The sequence below is a fragment of the Camellia sinensis genome, chromosome 3 (genome assembly GCF_055761805.1).
Source record: "Camellia sinensis isolate YWXY chromosome 3, ASM5576180v1, whole genome shotgun sequence".
Classification (NCBI taxonomy): Eukaryota; Viridiplantae; Streptophyta; class Magnoliopsida; order Ericales; family Theaceae; genus Camellia; species Camellia sinensis.
This window is the reverse complement of record NC_138963.1, coordinates 52,911,685-52,933,101: the sequence shown is the minus strand read 5'-3', so window position 1 is coordinate 52,933,101 and position 21,417 is coordinate 52,911,685. Positions and strand designations below refer to the sequence as shown.

The following is a 21,417-nucleotide window of genomic DNA, read 5'->3' as shown; positions in this document are numbered from 1 at the left end:
TTGAACGGTTCAGATTATTAAAATGGGACCCGTGATAACCCCCACAGACCAAACAAAACCGTGCAGTGCTTTGTACAAAAAATAGCCAATAATTTCCAACACCCATTCACACCTTCCGATTTGTACGGCTGGGCCCACCTGTCACTATTCATCTCTTACACATTCTTTTTATACAATTTTTTAATACACATTTTTTTTATAAAAATCCAAAAAATTAACCTAAATCTCCATATTTTTTTCTCAACTTTTTTAATCCAAAAAAAACAAAAAATACACTCTTTTTTTTTTTTTTTTTTTTTTTTAAGATACCCAAACCAGCCCTTAGTTTGGCAAATAGGTTGGTAGGGTGGCTTATTTTGGGAAAACGCCCCAAATATCAACCTAAAAAGAATTGTGGTAATGGAGAAGAAGGCGAAGAACGCAGAGGCGATCGACGATCAAGATCACGATCGTCTTCCTTACAGACTTCTTCTTACTTGTCCCTCAGGTCTCTCTCCTTCACAGGTTCTTCCACTCCACTTGAGTCCCATTTTTCGAAATGTTACAATCTTCAATTAATCTTATTCTTTCATGTTCCTTTCCTATCTCATCTCTGCGTATGAGCTGTTAATTTTTGTATAAACAAAGGTGTCAGTGGTTTTTGATCAAGCATTCGATAGGATTCCCCATCCCGACATCAACTTGGAAAACTCCATTTCTGAGGTTATAATCTGGGTTTTGTCCCTTGCTCCATTGTCGATTTTTATGAATCATAGCTATATAATTGAGTTCATATGTGATATGTATGTCATTGCATATGTATATATATATTTGCTTCATAATCATAGGGTTTTATTGAGATCTTTTGCTAAATTCAGCAGAGCATCTGAAATTAATGCAACCCATTATTGTGTTTTAAAATGTTGAATTCCATGCGGCAATGACATACTTGAACATAATAACTGATTGTTAATTGGATTGAAATTGGAAAGAGTACTGAAGGTTTCAAGTTAGGCTGCGTTTGGTTCATGGATTTGGGAATCATTTTGGACAGGAAAAGGGAAAAGATGTGTGAAATGTATTTCACCTATATTTTCTCTTTTCCTTTCCAAATCCCTACCCAAATTCATGAACCAAACACAACGTTGATGGTCATTTCTTGTGATGGGTTTTTCCTTGTTCATGAAGGCTGCATTCATTCAACACTATCCAATCTCTAATGCAAATTATTTATTTATTTTTTTTACTTGGGTAATAACTCTTCTCTTGTCACCATTTTCCGTATTCAAATGATTTGCAAAACAAAATGGATTAGTTTGTTTTTTATTGGACATTTAGACCAATCTTAAATCATGAAGTTGAATTTTTAAATTTTTTTTTTTTTTTTTTCATTAGGTATGGGATCGAAGGGTTCTACAAAACACGTCGTTATTCAATGGCAAAAAGTTCAGGGTATGCCAATTTTTATTGGAATGCAAGTTTGTCTCTTGTATTTGCTTTTTCTTAATTTTGTCATGTTACTTCGGGCATACGATCTGATTTTAGATGTTTCGTATGGCATTTGTGTATAATGCCAGTGTTGTTTTTTTTATTTTTATTTATTCTTGGCAATGAGAGGACTTGAGCCCTTGGAATTAAGGTTATGAGACCAATTGGGTGCCACCTGACCTACTGGGATCGTGATATAGGTTATCATATGAATGGACATGATGAGCTCTAGATGCCCTAATCAACAAAGGAACTAGGGACCTTGGGAGTACCAACACTCACCTAATGCAGCTTTTGCTGATTAGATTGCAGGATAATAACTTTTGTGGTTGTTGGGATACAAATTAACAATATAATTTAATGTAGGACAACATTAGGGAAGTTATTTTGCGGCTCACTTCATTAGACATTCATGGCTAACAGCTAGTGGCGTGGGGTTTTATGGACACATTGACACGACAATTTTTATGGAACTTAGCAAGAATGAATACTCCAAGAAATAGTTATGTATATATACATGTAAATATATCTTCTTCATTTTTACATAACAAATATATTTATTATATTTCATTATATCAGAATAGTTAGAAATCATTTTTGAAATTATGTATATTGGAAAATAAGTGTTAATAAAAAATTAAAAAAGCTCTATTCACGAATAAATTGAAAAATTTAGGTTTTTGAGTTCCTAAAATTAAAAATTCTAAAAGAGAAAAGATTAATAGATATAAATTCACATTATTTTGATTTTAATAATTGATTCCCATCTTATTCTCTTCAAACTTGCATGTATTTCATGTGTGTCTAACTAATAGATACAGTTTTCTTTTGAGTGTGCAAAGAATGCTGGGTTCTAAAAAGATTAAACATAATAATATGACACATTTGGACACATGTCCACTACATGTTGTGGAGTGTCTGACATGGACATGGTATCTTCTTAGAAGTGTCTGTCCCTTTTAGGAGTCTGTGATTGGTGTAAGCAATGGTAACAATTTGGAGGGCTAAAGAAATTAAGGGAAAGCAAACTTTCAAGTTGTTCCAGGTGCTGTGAACAGTACCATGACCCGTGTTTCTTTTAGGTGTTATAATTGCTGAAGGAGGAATGGATTTGTTCATTGAACATGGTTTAGTGGTTTAAAGCAAAGATTGCTTCTATCTGGCTCTAAGCTTTAAATGCTTTAAAGTGCAAACCATTGACAGAAGAAATAATATTTTAGGATCATTTCCAAAATTCTGTAGGCATCACACCTATGGTTTGAGTTGCATCACAGAAGAGAGGATACTTGTTGGGAAATTTCTCTGTAGCTTGTTTTCTATTGAGTTGGAAGAAATATTTGGTTTTATCTAGGCTTAAACTTTTAGGACTGTCACTGCAAACAAATTAGAGAACTAAATAACTTTGAATTCTAAAGCCTGTCTAAACTAACTAGAGAACATATTTGAAGACCCAATAAATGTCTGTTTTTATCAACAACAACAACAAAAAAAAAAGAGCCAATAAAAATATTTGAGGGTATGGGTACGAGGTATCTTGGTGTTAAGAATGAAAAAGTTAAGAATATAAGTCAATATATGTTAAGAATGAAAGTTTACTTTGTGTACTATTTTGACAGATTTTCAACTTTACTAATTATCTCTTACCAGTTAATTGATTTTTTTGCAGTATGGCGGACACGACTTGAATAGTGAAGGTGACTCCAATCAAAAGCATCATGTTTGCCTACACATTGGTTTGACAGATTATAGGTTTGCCTTCTCTTTCTCTTGCCTCCACACACACACACGTAGACACTTAAACTAACAAATAGCACTTAGTGTTTCCCTTTACAGAATTCCGTTGCATTAAAGTTTTCATATAGTATGTATTCAGATCACATTTAATACCATTCCAAGAGAAATTATGGTGAATGAAGGGTCTAGGAGTATCTTTGTTTTCTTGACGTGGTTTATTTTTAAAGTGTGGAAATTCAGTTTTCTTTTGGTAGAATTACAAATTTTAGTTGTTATGGTCCAAGTTCATAAAGAAATTACATTCTAGAAGTCTCTTGTTAGAAAGGTCTCTGTTGTTGGTTATGTAAAAGTAAAATGTGGGCCAGCTCCCTAAGGAAAAGAAAAATTGATCATCAACCCTTAAACAACCTCAAATAGAAATGTTGGTTTCAAAGCAATGTAAATTTGCTTGAATTTTTACATAAAAAATACAAGTACAATTCATTGACAAACACTTGAGCAACCGGTTGATTGACGCCAAAATGTAGTTTGAGATGAAGGTAGCTATTTCAAATTAAGGAGATTAGTTGGTGCGTTGAATCAGATTTTATTGTGTTCACCATGACATTTGAATGTGAACCACATAATTTCATTCTCTTGTATGATTTTGCTTTTATCACCAATTAAATTAATTTATCCAAACACAATCGCAAACAATAAATTAAAATCAATCGCATAAGCACACAGTAGATGAAGCTTGTGATTTTTTACTTGGGAAATTCAAATAGAGAAAACCATGGGACCAATCCAAGTTTGACTCAAACCAAGCACTATGATGAATGAACAGTTACAAGACACAACTTACAAACCACTGTTGAATTCACAACCTACGGACTTCAGTAGTCTTTCCAAATCCACGTTCATTGTTCTTTGTGCTTGATCAACCTAGTTTGATTCTTTGGATTTTTTTCTTGCCCTTGACTTTATTTTGAAATTTCAATATACCATTTTTATTTTTTTTATTTTTTATTTTTGTGACTTTGTTGTCTATATAATTTATAATCAATCTTTTCTCCTACAATGATGATATTTATGTTGTTTTACTTATTACTCAGGACTTTTGTGGGGACAAACTTAAGTCTTTTGTGGGAAAAGTTTCTTGTTCCATCAGAAGGTAAAGTTGCATGAAATTAAATACTATGTAGAATATCATTTGTTCTACTTTCAGTTTTTGAATTGAATACACACAATATCCAACCCCTAGACGATCTTCTTGTTGAAGGTTCCTTACAATGAGATGAGATGTCTCATGTATCGCAAAAACCTATGAAGCACAGACACTTCAAAATGGGTGTCGTGTCCATGCCAGACACGTATGGGACATTGGCATGTTGGGGACATGCATGTCCACGTGTCAAACACCCCACATGACATATCAATTTTAATAATTATTATTTTTTGCAAGCCAGTTTAGGAACACTTCACAGACACACATGTCCTGCCCTATGTTTGGACACACTTCAATACACCTTTGTGAATTTCTTTTTTATTATTTTAGAAAGATGATCTGGGGTTAAAATAAAATTTATAAAAACAACAAGGGACAAAAGTAAAAATAAAATTCACCCACATATGCATTGACACCTCCTGCATCTTATATTCATATGCATAGAAAATAGAAATATATTAAAATATTTGTTGTATCCCCGCTGTAACTATATCCAAATTTTTTCAAAATCGTTGTCTTGTGGTTGTGTCCAATGACACAAAAAGACTTCTAAATGGGCCAATAAGTCTTATTAGTACACAACCAACATTTTGCATCTTGCCATATTCTCAAAATTGTAAAGAGTGTTAAAGTAATCACTGGGTAGTTCTTTTTGCAACATGAACTGTAAATTAGTTAGTTAAATTCCTACACTCTTAAATGAGGAAACCACGAAAGAAAAGAATGGGATGTTCAACAAATAAGTTTGGAATAACATACCAAGTTTCAAGTTCAATTTTTGTGTTAAAAATTATGACATTTCATGTTTTTGAACAGTTTGAATCTACCAATATTGCTAATTATGGTCTTGATATTTTTAGAGTCTTGCCAATGTGATTCCTTAGATATTCCTGCCTAAAACACAATACCTTTGGTTGTTCGTAGATGATTGTAGACAGTGCCAACACACCTCAAATCCCCTGGGTAATGGTGCAATTGTTGAGACATCTGACAAGAGAATACTTGTGCTGCAAAGAAGTCATAATGTTGGGGAATTTCCTGGACACTACGTTTTTCCCGGAGGCCATCCTGAGGTATCTAATCATAAACTTGCAAAAATATTATTGGATTTCATAAAGTTGTAACTAGAGGTGTATATGGGTTGGATTGGTTTTAGAGCTGAACTGAAGCTACTTGATTCTCAAAATCTCAAGCCAAAACTGAACCAAACCAAATCAAGAAAATATGAATTCAGTTCTGAACCCTGGGTAAAAATTTTAAAAAGTCCCGTAACACATGTTACCCTGATGGGTTCAACAAATCCAATTATTTTGCCTGTAATGGCCCACTCATATATTTACAAGAAGAAGTAAAAGAGACAATGTTGCTGTGGATACCACGCCAATGGGGTGAATACAGTTGCTATATGAGGGATGTGGGCCAAGAGTAATATGGGGAAATGACGATCATATATATGGAAGAGGTGGGTTGGAAGTTGTTTCTGTTACCACTATGGGATAAGATTCTTTATGAATTGGCATGCATTTATTGTGAGAGTTTTGTTGCATCAACGATCCCACATTGTAAAAGAAGGATGTATTTGTTAGTTTTTTATGCTACATGTTACTAGCCATAGCATGGTGCGACCTATTGGGTGTATATGATGGTGGGCTGTAATATTTTTTATGGCATGCATCAGATTAGTTCTCGGGTTTGGTTTGGGTGAACTGAATATCCAATCTGACAACCCATCAACTGTCATGAGAACCAAACCAAATGAACCATGAAGGTTGGTTCAGTGCGGTTTACGGGTTGATTGGTTCACTTGTGCACACTCATACTTGTGACTGGGGCCATTGGTGGGTGCAATTAAAACCTTAGGCTAACAAGCACTAGGTCTAAGGATAACCACTTTGTACAAATAAAGCTGGATGTTAGGTAGGTATCTAGCTAAGAAGCATAAACATGGATATGCCTCTAAGGCAATTTTCAAAAAATATAAGACATGGCATGTGGGGAACACGCCCAAAATACGTAGTTTCATATATTGATTTTATATGTCATATATATGTATGAATCTTTTAGTCAAAGATAATAGATAAATAAAATATAGCACTAATTTCTAAAGTTTAAAAGATGAGGGAATAATAGTGTATAAATATACTCTGTTTTTTTTAATCATTGGATTCCAAGTTGTTTTGTTCAAACTCGTAATGTGTTTGATGTGTTTCTAAGTGCTGAACATATGTGTCCCCAAGTGTTCGAAGTGTGTCTGGATGTGAAATTTTCTTGAAATGTAATAGGATACGTTTGGATATGTGTCTTGACACCAGTCAGGAAGTGTCCTACGAGTGTCCGTCCAATACGGACATGTTATCTTTTTAGAAGTATCCATGCTTCTTTGGTATCTAGTCTACATTTAGCACCCACAACGCTGAATAATAGACCCTTTTTTATTAGAAACTCATCCGTGATTATGAAAAGTTAGTTAATTATATACTCTCTCTTTTAGATTTCAGATAAACTATTCTATATTTCCTGTACGCTGTAATTCAGCTGGCCACTGGCAGTTTACTCTTCCACAAGCTTGCTTTTGTAATATTTTATTTTATTTTATTTTTAGTGCAACTATTCTTCTATTCTTTAGTGTGGATGGGAATCAAGTGATTATAAACAGTGTTCTGACTTGGTGTATCTTTTTTTTTTCTGACTAATACACGGTTGATTTGGTTAATTGTTCAAATATACTACTCGGATGTTTGACAGCCTGAAGAAATTGCGATAGCATCTCATCAGTGTGGCAAAGACAAGAACAACACTGAGCTTATTAATAGAAAGATTTCTCAGGAGATGTTTGACAGCATTATCCGTGAAGTAGTTGAAGAAATTGGAGTACCTGCAACATCCCTTGTAAGTTATAGTTAATGATAGGAATATGCAACTATCGTCTTATGTTCTTATATCTTTTTTTTATTTTTCTATGATCATGTCACAATTAATTTCATTCTTTTTAATACTTTTATTTGTTATATGATGTGTATTTGTGTACTTGTTTTTGTGACCAAGAAGATGTATGAAAATGAAAAGAGAACTAGAATGGGGTTGGATAGCTTGTTACTTTTTTACCTCGTATTTTCAGCAAATGTAAAGGTATTCTTGGATAAAGTGATTTTTTATAAAAAGAACAATAACAATAACGATAAGAAAAACAAAAAATACAGGAATGTAATTTTGGTAAAATTATGATGAGAGCAGGCAAGTAGTGAAGCTATTTTTGATGCCTTGACTATGCATTTGGTAATCAGATATATTATTTTTTTTCTAAAAATTTTGTGTTTGATCTGATTCTCATGCAGTGCTTTCCAGTCTTTATTGGTGTATCCCGCAGAGTTTTGAATGTTAGACCAGCGGCATTTTTCTTCATAAAATGCAGTCTTCCTTCCAAGGAAATTCAACAACTATATTCTAGTGCACAAGATGGCTACGAGTCAACACAGCTTTATACTGTTTCAATGGTTAGTTTGTATTCAATTTGTTCCTTGAGGTGTCTTCATTTGGTTAATTTGCATGATTGATAAATTGATTTTTTTGTACCACTACATGTCAAGACCATGCTGATGCTACATCTCAACCTAGTATTACAAATTCTTGCTTACACTGATGATATAGATGCTGATGCACTTTCATTTTTTATTTTATTTTTTCTGTATCAGAACGACTTAGAAAACATGGCATCTAAAATGCCGGGCTGCCACCAAGGGGGATTTGCACTTTATAAATTAATGGTAGAAGAGATGAAGGATAAATAACCGTAGAAGCTATGAACCCATAAAAGGTACATACTCGGAAGTCCATGATTGCTACTCAATCCAGTTTATCAGCCCTTTACATTTGAGTAGATTTGAGTGACATTTTTATGCCATCGACTTTTTCTGTCCGTATGATTTGTCTTCCTGATGTAAGAACAGAATTACTGTGGCATATTACTTATACAGATATCATTCTGCATTTGTATCAATCTCCTACGTATTAGTCATACTGGCTAACATGGCTTTTCACCACATGCCTTTTTAGTAAAACCCAAACTATGTTGAACATATATGTAATTCATGGTTTTAATGGCAAAATGATTTTATGGCATTGGCACCCATTTTAATAGTATGATTATGCTTTATTTTAAATTTTTAATTCTTTTAGATCTAACTGGAAACCTCATAAGTAGCATTGAAGCAGAAAATAGCTTGCTGACATGTCAGTTCACTGCCAAATACTAAAAAAACTATTGGCAATTTGGATTTTTGGTCGAGTTGGATCTACATTTGTTTGTTGAACCATGTTAAATTTGGTGTCCTCTTATTTAAAAATAAAAAATAAAAAAAATCGGTGTCCTCTTATGGTGACGGTTCTTGGCTCTGTATATTTTTTTTTAACCTATATTTATTTTCTGGTGTTATTTACACAGTTTGTTAATTGAGCTTGATGCTGATTGATATGTAATTTTGAAAACATTTTATTTGGTTCGGAGATTCTTCTGAGAGGATATATCTGATTGCTTTATTGACTCTAGCTGCGTTACATGGAGTATTCTATTTCATCGTAGTATAGGTGTCCACGGGATATAATAAGGTAAGAGTATTTATGTGAAAGGCAAGAAATAATTCTTTATTAACAAATGTGAGCCTTTTTTGTTAATTTTATTTAAAAATATTATAGGACATGCAATATATAACTGTGGGTGGCATTGAGTGGTTACCATACATCGTCCCCTTGTAATAGCAGAACTCCAGAGGGCTCGACATGAAAGCTTTATTTTAAGTCGCATTAATCAGGCTGAAGGTCACACAAAAGGACTATTTGACCAACAAAACGTAGGAATTAGTGCGTTCTAAAAAATTGACTTTTCTTTCTAAGTGAAGGGCAGATCGCGATATGTCTCCAAAGTCTTATTTTCCACTTGACAAATAACAGTCATTGAGATGTATTTAAAAGTTTGTGATTAAACGTGAAAAATGAAAAATGAAAAGTAAATGTTTATTAGACAAAATGTACCTTGTTACTTTATGCTCTGAAATGAAAGTCATTATCTTGCTTGTAAAGGGTAAATTTAATGTTGGAAGCATGTTAAACTGACTGTTATCTTCATTTTGTCTGTCTATATTGTGAGCGATGATATACAAACATAAACTTTGTATAGAATGTCTACATAGAATGAGCTGACATCTTGTGAACCTTTCATTTTCAATCAAAACATTCATGATTGTTCTTATAATTTCACAAATGATGTTTACACATCATTCTGACATTTTTTTTATTTTTTATTTTTGTAAGTTTTATGTTTGTAAACCATTTTGCTTATGAATGTATGTATTGTGTTATGCTTGTAGATTTGCATAATGGTGAAATTTTTCTAAAATGTGTTTTGTGTGGTGAACTATATATTGGTGTGGTTAGAAAAGAGAAATATGGGTTACTATTCAAAAGCTTTTTATCCAAAATTATGAAACAGGATTGCTTTTGGATGAAATTTTATTTTTGTGTTTGAATTTTGAATTTGTGGGCCGGAAAAGTGAATGATATAGAAGTTAGCAATTCCTTCCATTGTCTTTTCGTTTTACAAATCTTTGTCATGAATCCAAAATTGACGGAAAGCAAGCTCTACAAGGCCAGGACTATATATTTCTTAGTATATTGCATAAATAAATTATATAGAATGTAAAATAGTTCTATCATTTTTTTAGGAACCCACTTTGCTTGGTTCCAATTTTTTCAAAAACACTTTTTGAAAATTCTATTTTCAAGTTTTTCATGTTTTTTTTTTTACTGAATTTTTTTAATATTTTAAGTAATTTTTTTTTTTACTTTTTAAACATACCTAACATAAATATACTTAAAAAATAAAAAAATTGTGAATTTTTTTTTTTAAAAGATTCACTAAATACCAATTTTTTTTTAAAAAAAAATATGAGAATTCGGTATGTTTTTTATATTTTTATGTATTTATTAATTTTTTAAAATGTTTTTTCACAAATTTTTTATTTTTTAGATACATTTAAGTAAAGTGTATCAAAAAAAGTAAAAAAAAAATTAAAATTTTAAAAATATTCACTAAAAACCATAAAACTCAAAATAAACACACTGAATATCATTATTGGGCTGAGCTATGAACCTAAATTCCAAGTCCAATTTGAAAATTAAACAAGCTTAAAATGTAGAATTAAAAATTACACAATTTCCCCTACATATATATTAGTCAGATTATATGGCTTGACTTCATTGTATGAAATATTTCATTAAAAAAAAAATAATTATAAACTTTAATGTAGAGGTTAAAAAAAGTTATACCAATACAGTATATAGGACTTGAGTTCTCTCCTGATGGGTTTTTTAATTGCACGGTGGTGTTGGGTCTTTATGGGCTCACTACGGAAGTTACATTAATGATTCGAACCGTTCAATATGTAGAACTCGTCGAGTATTTTATCTTTGCAAGAAATCACGTTGATTGGATATCGATAGTTACTTAATCAGATTATTTTTATATTAACAATTTATTTTTAAAATTATATTTACTATTGACACAAATGTGATTTGATCAAATGGTTATTAATATCCGATTAATGTGATTTTTTTACAGGGATAAAATATACGACGAGTTCTACACATTTAATGGTTCGAATCATTGATGCGAGCTCCATGATGAACCCAAGGAGGCCCAACAACTCACTCTAGTCCGATATGGACTGAACTCTCCCATAAAAATAATTTTACATCTTATTATGTTAGTCATATTTTAAAAATTACAAATTTATGAATACGTGTCACATCAATAAATATAAAAATTGTTAATTTATATAGTAATTTTTAAAATGTATATAGTGCTACTATGGTTTGTAAAATATGTGTGGCTTTAAATACTAAATGTTGTATTTAGATTTTAAATTTATGAAGAGAATAAAAGAAAAAAAAATTAAAATGTATATATATATATATATGTAATTTTTATTTCATTCACTTTTTATTTTCATAAATTCATTCCTAAATTTAAAATTTAAACAAAGCCTAAATAAAAATTGTATGCCATCATTATTGTTTTAAAATTATTAAATTGTGTTTGGATTAAGAATTTCATTTCAATGCAAATTTATATTAAAAAAAAAAAAAAAAAAACAAGAAGAGTTGACTTCTATTTTATTCACTTTTATCCACTTGTGCCCATCACCAACCTTTTGACCTCTTACTCAACCGTGTATATATGTCACTTGATTAACATGTGCAATCATTCATGGGTTGAATAAATTTCAGTTGTTTTGTCCCATTTTTCACATTCCAAGAAAATGCAAGAAACAGACTTTTAATAGATATATATTTTGGGAAGCGAATTAAAATTTTTTTATCAATTTTTAATTAATTTCTTTTTTTTACAAAAAAATTAAAAAATAATTTTTAACCATTTTCTCAAAACACCTTATAATATAGGAATGAGATCTCACATGCTTAAAGTGGATAATTAGGAATCATTTGACCTTAGAAAAATTGTGGATAGAAATTAAATTAGCCACAAAATCAGGAGGTGATCCACCTATTAATGAAGTTCAAACAATTCTAATTAAGGTTGTGGGAAATCTAGTCATAAATAAACTTAATTTTCTTAGAGTCACTAATACTCTTTTTTTATCTTCTTGTCAAAGGTTGTTTGATAAATAAACTTTTTTTTTTTTAATTTTATTTTGATCAAACCTATGTTTTAAGAGATGTTTTTGAGCACTCTCATGATCCCAAGTTCGACATCAAGGCGATCTTCCTCATTATATGTCCGAAAAAATAAAACTATGTTTTTATAATCAATTACATGCTCAACCTCTAATTGGATAGAAAGAAAATAATTACAAAAAGACTCTTTCGTTTGGGAAGCCATGGTTTGGGCTTTTTTGGTTATTTTAGTCACAAAAAACAAAATAGGTTATTTTAGTCATAACAAACAAAACATCACATTCAACCCATAATCATTACATTCTTCTCTCACAAAAAAACTCAAAAAAGCCAAAAAGCCAAAAAGTCCTTCCCAAACCAAGCTTTTAAGCCCAGGCTAAAATAGCCAAAAAAGTCAAAAAGTTAAAAATCCAACCCACTTCCCAAACGGAGGCTTAATTTGTTCCATTCTAATTAGAAGTTGAGAAAAAATGCATTAGGCGAACCTAATATCATAAAAGTGGTTGATTTTTTTCATTATTTCAAAGAAGAGAATGTGTTGTGAAGGAACACTTTGAATTTCGGGTTAGATTTACTCTATAGCACATTTTAGAAAAAGGGTAAATTTTGCATAATTTTTCACTTGCACTTTACTAAATTAACATTATTTTTCCTTTTACCATTTATTTGAAATTGTCCTTACATTTTATCCCATTATCTAATATCTTGTATTATTTTATCTAACAATTTTTAGAATAATAACCAATTTTAAGTGCACTAAGATCCCATTTGGCAATTTGGTTTTTTGACTAAAATAGTCAAAAAAATGTATAAAAAAAAAAATCAAATAATTAGAGAGTCACTAAAAAAAAGTTATATATCTCACTAATTTATGATTTTGATTAAACTAAAAAAAAAATATTTCTAAGCATATTAATTTTTTTTCACCTCATAATAAAACGACCAAAAATCAAGGCAATCAAAATAGTCAATTCATAGATGAGGCCTAACTAAAATACAAGTCTTTTGTTTGGAGTAACTAATCTAAATTGTTTATAATTTTTAAAATTCTAAGACTTTATGCCAAATTATTTGGTATAACTTTTACACCTTATTAAGCAACAATAATATAAAATGTTGGAAAATGGCTTTTGTGTTACTTTATTTTTTGCTAACTTTGAATATTAATTAAGGTGAAATCCAAGCGTTATTTTTAACGTTTCTAATTGGGTTCATGTTTAATGCCGCATAGTGAATAAATTCATGTATTTGGTTGCTCAAAACTATTTTCGGATGAATCAGAATTCAATGCGCATTTTCGGATTCGTGGAACCAGTTTTTTGGTGAGTTTCCTACACATTTGTGAAATGTGCTTGTCCCAAATTGGAAACGCTTGAGGTTTTGAATGAGTTTATACACCTTAGCGTGGGATACTTGGGATAGGCCCCAAGGAGTACCTAAGTTTGTGGAATGGTGAGGTTATGGGTGAAGTGGGCTAAATCCATTGGACCTAAAATTAAAACCACGTGCCCGCCGCTACCGTCCGGTCGGTCAGGCGGACTGGGCTAGGCGTAGGTCGTGGTGTGGGGTTGGGTTTGTCTGGCCCAATACTTATATTTTTGGGCCAAAAACTTTTGTAATTTATTTTTTATTTACCCGAATAATTCAAAACAGGTTCAATCCGAAAGGAATCTATTCCAAACAGATTCAAATCTGTTGGTGCCTTTTCAATCTATCCGAACAGGTTTTATACCTGTTCGGAAAAGCCACCAAACTGCTTATAAAAAGCTAGCCTTCCAGCAATTCAGAACATAGATTTTCCCTCAGATTTTTGTCTCTCTTAATATTAGGAAAAGAAAGAAAGAGTTTCAACAAAGTTTTGGTTAGTAAGACTTGAATTTGTAGTGTTACAAATTTAAGTGTTAGTTGTTGCATCCTGGGAAGTAGACACCGGTAAAACTCGAAACACCGAAGCAAGGGCGAAATCTACTTTAAGGAGATTGTGTCCAACACAAGTCTTGACATTAATTTCTGTAAGCATTTAATTCGAGAAATAATTTATATAATTATTTTTCTGAATTATTTTATTTTATTGTTTGTTTAATTTATACATTTAATTTACACACACATACCTTTGTGGGGTTCTAACAATCTTAAAGTGGATTTTTTTTTTTTATTTCTGCGATAGACAGTCAAATATTTTGTTTTGGGAAATTAAATAGTAGTAATATACTGTTTAATTTCTTAAATAGTAGTAATATATTGTTTAATGATTTCTTTGATAACATAATAGTAATATACTGTTTATTATTGAAATTTTGTTGTAAAATATTTTTTCTGTATATTTTGTGTGTATTTTCTTTTGTGTATAAATTTGTGATTGGTACAATTTTTATTTTGTCAGAATTATTACAACTGAAATTAATAGTACTGAGACTGTTATCACTCAAATCCCCACACTTGTTGTGCCAGTGATGACTCCGGCAGTACCAGTAAATCATGGGGAGAAGCCAGAAAAATTCAATGGTAATGATTTTAAAAGATGGCAAGAAAATATGATGTTTTATTTTACCACATTGAATTTGGCTCGCTTCACTCATGAAAAGGCACCGGCACTGAATGAGGGAGAAACTGACCGGCAAGTGATTGTCGCAGTCGATGCATGGAAACATGGTGATTTTCTGTGTCGAAACTATATCCTCAATGGGTTGGACAATGCACTGTACAATGTATATAGTGTGAAACGCACAGCTAAAGAACTGTGGGAATCTCTTAGGGGTGGGCGCGGGTCGGTTGCGGCCACGGAACTTCTAATCCGCCATCCGTCCGCCAGATTGACAGATTGGAGAAAATCAATCCACATCCATCCGCCAATCTGGCAAATATGGATTAAGCGGATTGGCAGTTTGGCGGATAGATACGAATCGGTTTGGCGGTTTAAAATTTTATAAATTTTCAACATAATTCAACTTGTACACTTCCTTAAAAAAAGAAAAAGAAAGTATTGCAGTTAATGACTTAAAAAAATATTACAATCACTGTATGCCTCATCCAAAGTAAGAAAGTTTGAAACTTTAGAATATCACAATCACCGGATGCCTCATCCGCATAAATTATTATAATCCGTGGTTCTTAAAATATAAAAACAATTCAAACCACCAAAATCATGAACAGAGCAGTAATAGAGATTGTATGTCTCTGTACTGTTACATCTATATTTGTTTTTTAAAATAAAAATCAACCAGCATATATCATATTTTCTATTTATTATTTTTAGAGATAGATTTAAAAATAAAAAAATATAGATAAATAATACATTTATTTTTTTCAATTCAAAAAAGATATGCAAGTTGAAAACTTTTTTTCAATAGAATATTTAAACTCTTTTTTAATTAAAAACACAAACAGAATATTTAAATTCTTTTTTAATTGAAAACACAAACAGAATATTTAAATAAACTGAAAATACAAAGTCTTATAAATTTTTAGGGGTGCTCGCGGTTTGGCGGTTCGGTTGTAGCTAAAGGAATCTCAAATCCGTCATCCGTTCGCCAGATTGGCGGATTGGAGAAAATCAATCCGCAACCGTTCGCTCGTCATCACGCATTCGTCCAAAATGCGGTAGATCTGATCGGTTCGGTCGGTTTTTGTGGATCGGTATATCCGCTGCTCACCCCTAGAATCTCTAGATCATAAGTATAAAACAGAGGATGCCGATACAAAGAAATTTGTAGTCAGTCAGTTCCTGGATTTTAAAATCATGGATTCCAAAACGGTTATTAGCCAAGTTCAAGATATCCAATTAATTCTCTATGACATATATGCAGAAGGGATGGTTCTCAATGAATCTTTCCAAGTAGCGGCAATCATTGAAAAATTGCCACCAACTTGGAAAAAATTCAAGAATTATCTGAAGTATAAACGCAAGGAGATGAAATTGAAGGAACTGATAGTGCAGCTCCGAATTGAGGAAGACAACTGGGGTTCCGACAAGAAGTCAAGAAACCATGTCATGCAGACTAAAGCAAATGTTGTGGAACATGAACATGGGTCAAAGTTCAACAACAAGAAGCGGAAGCATGATGGCAGTGGTCCTAAACAAGGATCCACTAGTAAGATCAACAAAGGGATCAACAAGAGGTTCAACAAGAGGTTCAAAGGCAAAGTGTTTTGTGTGCGGCAAAGATGGATATCGCGCTAAGGATTGTCACGTTCGCAAGGACGGAGGAAGTTCAAGCAAAAAGCTAGCACAAGCCAACATAGCTGAGGATTTTTATCTTTCCGATGAAGTGGCAGACATCAATCTTGCTGCAGTAGTCTCTGAATCAAATTTGGTGGGTAATCCCAAGAAATGGTGGGTGAATACTGGAGCAACCCGCCATATCTGTGCAGATAAAAAGATGTTCACAACCTACAAAGTGGTGAAAAGTGGGGAATAACTTTTTATGGGAAACTCCTCCACTTCAACTGTAGAAGGACAATGAAAGATTGTGTTGAAAATGATCTCGGGGAAAGAACTTACTCTTAACAATGTACTCCATGTGCCAGAGATTCGCAATAATTTGATTTCTGGATCATTGTTGATCAAGAATGTGTTTAAATTAGTCTTTGAATCTAATAACCTTTTACTCTCCAAGAGTGGAATGTATGTGGGGCAAGGTTACATGAGTGATGGGCTTTTTAAGCTCAATGTAAATACTATTGTACCTAATTTGGCTTTTAATAATAAGAGCACATCTTTTGTTTATATTGTTGAGTCTTCTTTCTTATGGCATGGTAGATTACGACATGTTAATTTTAATTCTTTTCGTAGACTTGTTGCTTTAGAATGTTTATCTAACTTAGAATTTGATCCTAATCATAAATGTGAGATTTGTGTTGAGGCAAAACTCACTAAGGCATCATTTAATAAAGTTGAAAGAAGTACTGAACCTCTAAGTTTAATTCACACATATATCTATGACTTAAAATTTGTTCAAACTAGAGGAGGTAAGAAGTACTTTATTACTTTTATTGATGATTGCACTCGATATTGCTATGTTTACTTATTGAGAAGTAAAGATGAAGCCGTAAAAGCTTTTAGGCAATATAAATTTAAGGTTGAAAATCAACTTGGCAAAACTATTAAGATAGTGAGAAGTGACAGAGATGGTGAGTATGATGCACTATTTAAAGAATTTTGTTCTAAACATGGTATCATTCACCAAACCACTACACCCTATTCTCCTTAGTTAAATGGAGTTACTGAGAGAAAGAATCGAACTCTTAAAGAGATGATGAATGCCATGTTGATTAGCTCAGGATTACCTCAGAACTTGTGAGGGGAGACAATTTTGTTTGCTAACTTTATCCTTAACAGGGTACCCCACAAGAAACTCAATCAAACACCTTATGAATTATGGAAAGGTCGACGACCTACCTACAATTAGCTCAAAGTGCGGAGGTGTTTGGCCAAGGTTGCAGTCCCTAGTCCCAAAACAACTAAGATAGGACCAAAAACTATTGATTATGTGTTCATTGGTTATGCAAATAATAGTAGTACATATAGATTTTTAGTTCATAGATCTGAAAATCCTGATATGCATGTAAACACTATTATTGAGTCAAGGGATGCATCATTTTTTGAAGACATTTTTCCTTACAAGGAAACTGAAGAGATAAGTTCAAATAAAAGAACTTTTGATACTGTTATAGGTAGCAGTGAAGACCACAATAATAATGAATCAGATGAACCTAGACGTAGCAAGAGGGCTAAGATCTCTAAATCATTTGGTCTAAATTTCCTGACATACCTGCTAGAAAATGAGGCTCAAAACTTCAAGGAAGCAATGTTAAGTTCTGAAGCTCCGTTATGGAGAAAGGCTGTAAATAGTGAAATTGAATTAATACTGCAAAATCATACTTGAAAATTGGTGGATCTTCCACCAGAATGAAAACCTCTTGGATATAAGTAGATATTAAAGAGAAAAATGAAAACGGATGATTCAATAGATAAATACAAGGCTAGGCTTGTTGTTAAGGGATACAAGTAGAAGGAATGCCTTGATTATTTTGATACATATTCACCAGTGACAAGAATAACATCCATTCGCAAGTTGATTGCGTTTGCAGCTTTGTGTAATTTTGAAATACATCAAATGGATGTTAAAACAGCTTTTTTGAATGACGAGTTAGATGAAGAAATCTATATGGAACAACCAGAAGGGTTTCAAGTTCCCAACCAAGAGAAAAAGGTTTATAAACTTGTCAAATCCCTTTATGAATTAAAACAAGCTCCGAAACAATGGCATGAAAAATTGGATCACACTATGCTTTTGGATGGTTTTAAGATAAACGAATGTAACAAATGCGTCTATGTTAAAAGCACAAACAAAGGTTATGTCATAGTTTGTCTTTATGTGGATGACATGCTCATTATTGGAAGCAATAATGACATGATTAAATCCACAAAGAAAATGTTGAACAAAAAGTTTGACATGAAAAATCTGAGAGTAGCAAATATAATTCTAGGAATAAAAATTACTAGAACATCTGAATGATATGCTTTATCTTAGTCTCACTATGTTGAGAAGATTTTGGAGAAATTTGGAAAGCATGACAACTGTCCTGCTAAAACACTTGTTGACATTAGTTTTCATTTGTCAAAAAATACAAGTGCAGGTATATCACAATTAGAGTACTGTCGGATAATCGGAAGCTTGATGTACTTAATGAATTGCACTAGGCCAGATTTAGCCTATACTGTAAGCAAATTGAGCAAGTACACAAGTAATCTAGGATCCGATCATTGGAAAAACGATAATTAGGGTACTTAGGTATCTAAGACACACCCAGAATTATGGCTTACATTATACCAAATATCCAGCAGTACTCGAGGGGTACAGCGACGCAAATTGGATATCGGATACTAAAGACTCAAAATCCACTAGCGGATATGTCTTTACCCTGAGAGGTGCTGCAGTCTCTTGGAAATCTTCCAAGTAGACATGCATAGCTAGGTCGACAATGGAATCTGAGTTTATCGCATTAAATAAAACATGAGAAGAAGCAGCATGGCCTCGTAATTTCTTAGAAGACATTCTAATGTGGCCTAAACCTGTGCCAGCTATATGCATTCACTGTGATAGTGAAGTAGCAATAGGACGAGCATAGAATCATATGTATAACGGTAAGTCTCGATACATTCATCAAAGGCATAATACCATTAGGCATTTGCTCTCACATGGAATAATTTTCATAGAATATGTAAAGCCAAAGGAGAATATTGCAGATCCATTGACTAAAGGGCTAGCCAGAGAGCAAGTGTACTATTTATCGAGAGAAATGGGATTGAAGCCTATTACTTAAAAGTCGCTTTAATGGCAACCCAACCTAGTTGACTGGAAATCCCAAAATCTAAGTTCAAAGGGACAACCGAATTATGGATGACTTCACGTATCACTAAGGAGGCTTACTTCTACCCATTTCTATGATAAGAAGAGTGATACCTGCAACGTTAGTCGGATAAGTTTTGCTTTTAATGATTCTTATAACTTGGACATCCAAGTGGATATAGCAGGATACTCTTAATAAGAAACCACCTATATGAGTGTGAACTGGGCCGGTTCTGTGAGAATTAAGAAGGCTAAATTCTCTAGAGCGCTTATGAATTACCAAGCGTTGTTCAGGGCCAAAATAAACACAACCGTAAGAACCAAACTGTGTCTGCATATACACTATGTGTAGTCTATTGTCTTGGCTTACACAAATAGCAGAACAATTTAAGGCATCGTATCCACTTGTTAGCCAGTAAGTCCGATAGGCTTTCATTAGAGGAGGTTCAAAACCAAAAGCTACCTATCTCGATGTGGTATATCTTCTTAATGTACTCTTTCTTTGTCTGCATCTTGTTGCATGTCCGTTCTCGTGAATTCTATTCATGTGAGGAATTGTTAAAAAATGGCTTTTGTGTTATCTTATTTTTTGCTAATTTTGAGCATTAATTAAGGTGGGACCCAAGCGTTATTTTTAACGTTTCTAATTAGGTTCATGTTTAATGTCGTGCAGTGAATAAATTCATGTATTTGGTTGCTCAAAACCATTTCCAGATGAATGAGAATTCAACGCACATTTTCGGATTTGTGGAACTAGTTTTTTGGTGGGTTTCCTACACATTTGTGAAATGTTCTTGTCTCACATTGGAAAGGCTTGAGGTTTTGAATGGGTTTATATACTTAGCTTGGGATACTTAAGATGGACCCCAAGGAGTACCCAAGTTTGTGGAAGGGTGAGGTTATGGGTGAAGTGGGCTATACCTATTGGACCCAAAATTAAAACCACACGTGCGCACCGCCGTCGCCGTCCGTCCGGTCGATCAGGCTAGCTGGGCTGGGCTTGGGTGCGTAGTGTGAGGTTGGGTTAGGCTTGTCCGGCCCAATACTTATCTTTTTGGGTAAAAAACTTTTGTAATTTATTTTTGATTTTTAATTTTGGTTTCAAAATTCAAAATAAATTGGTCCAGAATTATTTCTTCACCCAAACAAGTCCCTAACAGGTTCAACCCACCCAAACAGTTCAAAGGGTTCAAAACAAGTTCAACTTGAAATGAATCTATTCCAAACAGATTCAAATCTGCTGGTGCCTTTTCAATCTGTCCAAATAGGTTTTATACCTGTTCGGAAAAGCCACCAAACTGCCTATAAAAAGCCAGCCTTCCAGCAATTCAGAACATTGATTTTCCCTCAGATTTTTGTCTCTCTTCTCCCCTTTTTGTCTTCATATTTTCTGCATTTGTTCAGCATTTAATTTTAGGAAAAGAAAAAAAGAGTTTCATCAAAGTTTTGGTTCGCAAGACTTGAATTTGTAATGCTGTAAATTTAAGTGTTAGTCGTTGCATCCTGGGAAGTAGACGCCAATAAAACTCAAAGCACCGGAGCAAAGGCGAAATCTACTTTAAGGAGATTGTATCCAACACAACCCTCGACATTAATTTCTGTAAACATTTAATTTGGAAAATAATTTGTATAATTATTTTTCTAAATTATTTTATTTTATTATTTATTTAATTTATACAATTAATTTACACACGTACCTTTGTGGGGTTCTAACATAAATTAGTTTAAAAAATATGATTATCTTAAGGCTAAGGAATACGTGCATTTAACTTCTAATTTTTTACTTTAAACTGTACCAAACATCTCCAATAAATCCCTTTCATGTCTCAACGCGCGTTTCAGGTATTACAGTTGGTTCATTACCCGCCACCACCCCTGGTTTTATCCTTTCCCTTATTTTCTTTTTTCTTTTTTTATGTAATTTTTATAAGGCTTTCTATTTTAAATTTAAAAAAAAAAAAAAAAGAA

The 21,417-nt window shown here is 32.8% G+C and overlaps 1 protein-coding gene and 1 long non-coding RNA gene across 3 annotated transcripts; both read left to right on the top strand.

Annotated features, from left to right (window-relative positions):
• The first annotated feature begins 309 nt into the window (after window positions 1-309).
• NUDT9 (nudix hydrolase homolog 9) lies at window positions 310-8,527 on the top strand. Of its 2 annotated transcripts, XM_028232065.2 has the most exons (9): window positions 310-504; window positions 628-702; window positions 1,375-1,431; window positions 3,134-3,216; window positions 4,296-4,354; window positions 5,333-5,481; window positions 7,154-7,297; window positions 7,744-7,902; window positions 8,101-8,527. In XM_028232065.2, exons 1-9 carry the CDS (start codon window positions 400-402, stop codon window positions 8,194-8,196), a joined length of 927 nt encoding a protein of 308 aa, XP_028087866.2. In that variant the 5' UTR covers window positions 310-399; the 3' UTR covers window positions 8,197-8,527. The 2 variants fall into 2 exon arrangements, with proteins under 2 accessions (XP_028087866.2, XP_028087868.2); XM_028232067.2 differs by lacking the exon at window positions 628-702 and having other exon boundaries at window positions 330-504.
• A 322-nt stretch (window positions 8,528-8,849) lies between these two features.
• Window positions 8,850-9,483, top strand: LOC145822527 (uncharacterized). Its single transcript, XR_014363875.1, has 2 exons — window positions 8,850-9,013; window positions 9,101-9,483. It is a non-coding gene; the product is annotated as an uncharacterized LOC145822527 (long non-coding RNA).
• Window positions 9,484-21,417: the final 11,934 nt, after the last annotated feature.

Coding starts and splice junctions, on each gene's coding strand:
- NUDT9 (XM_028232065.2), top strand. CDS start 400: ATGGAGAAGAAGGCGAAGAACGCAGAGGCGATCGACGATCAAGATCAC. Junction 5,482..7,153: donor TTCCCGGAGGCCATCCTGAG/GTATCTAATCAT, acceptor GATGTTTGACAG/CCTGAAGAAATTGCGATAGC. Junction 7,298..7,743: donor GAGTACCTGCAACATCCCTT/GTAAGTTATAGT, acceptor ATTCTCATGCAG/TGCTTTCCAGTCTTTATTGG.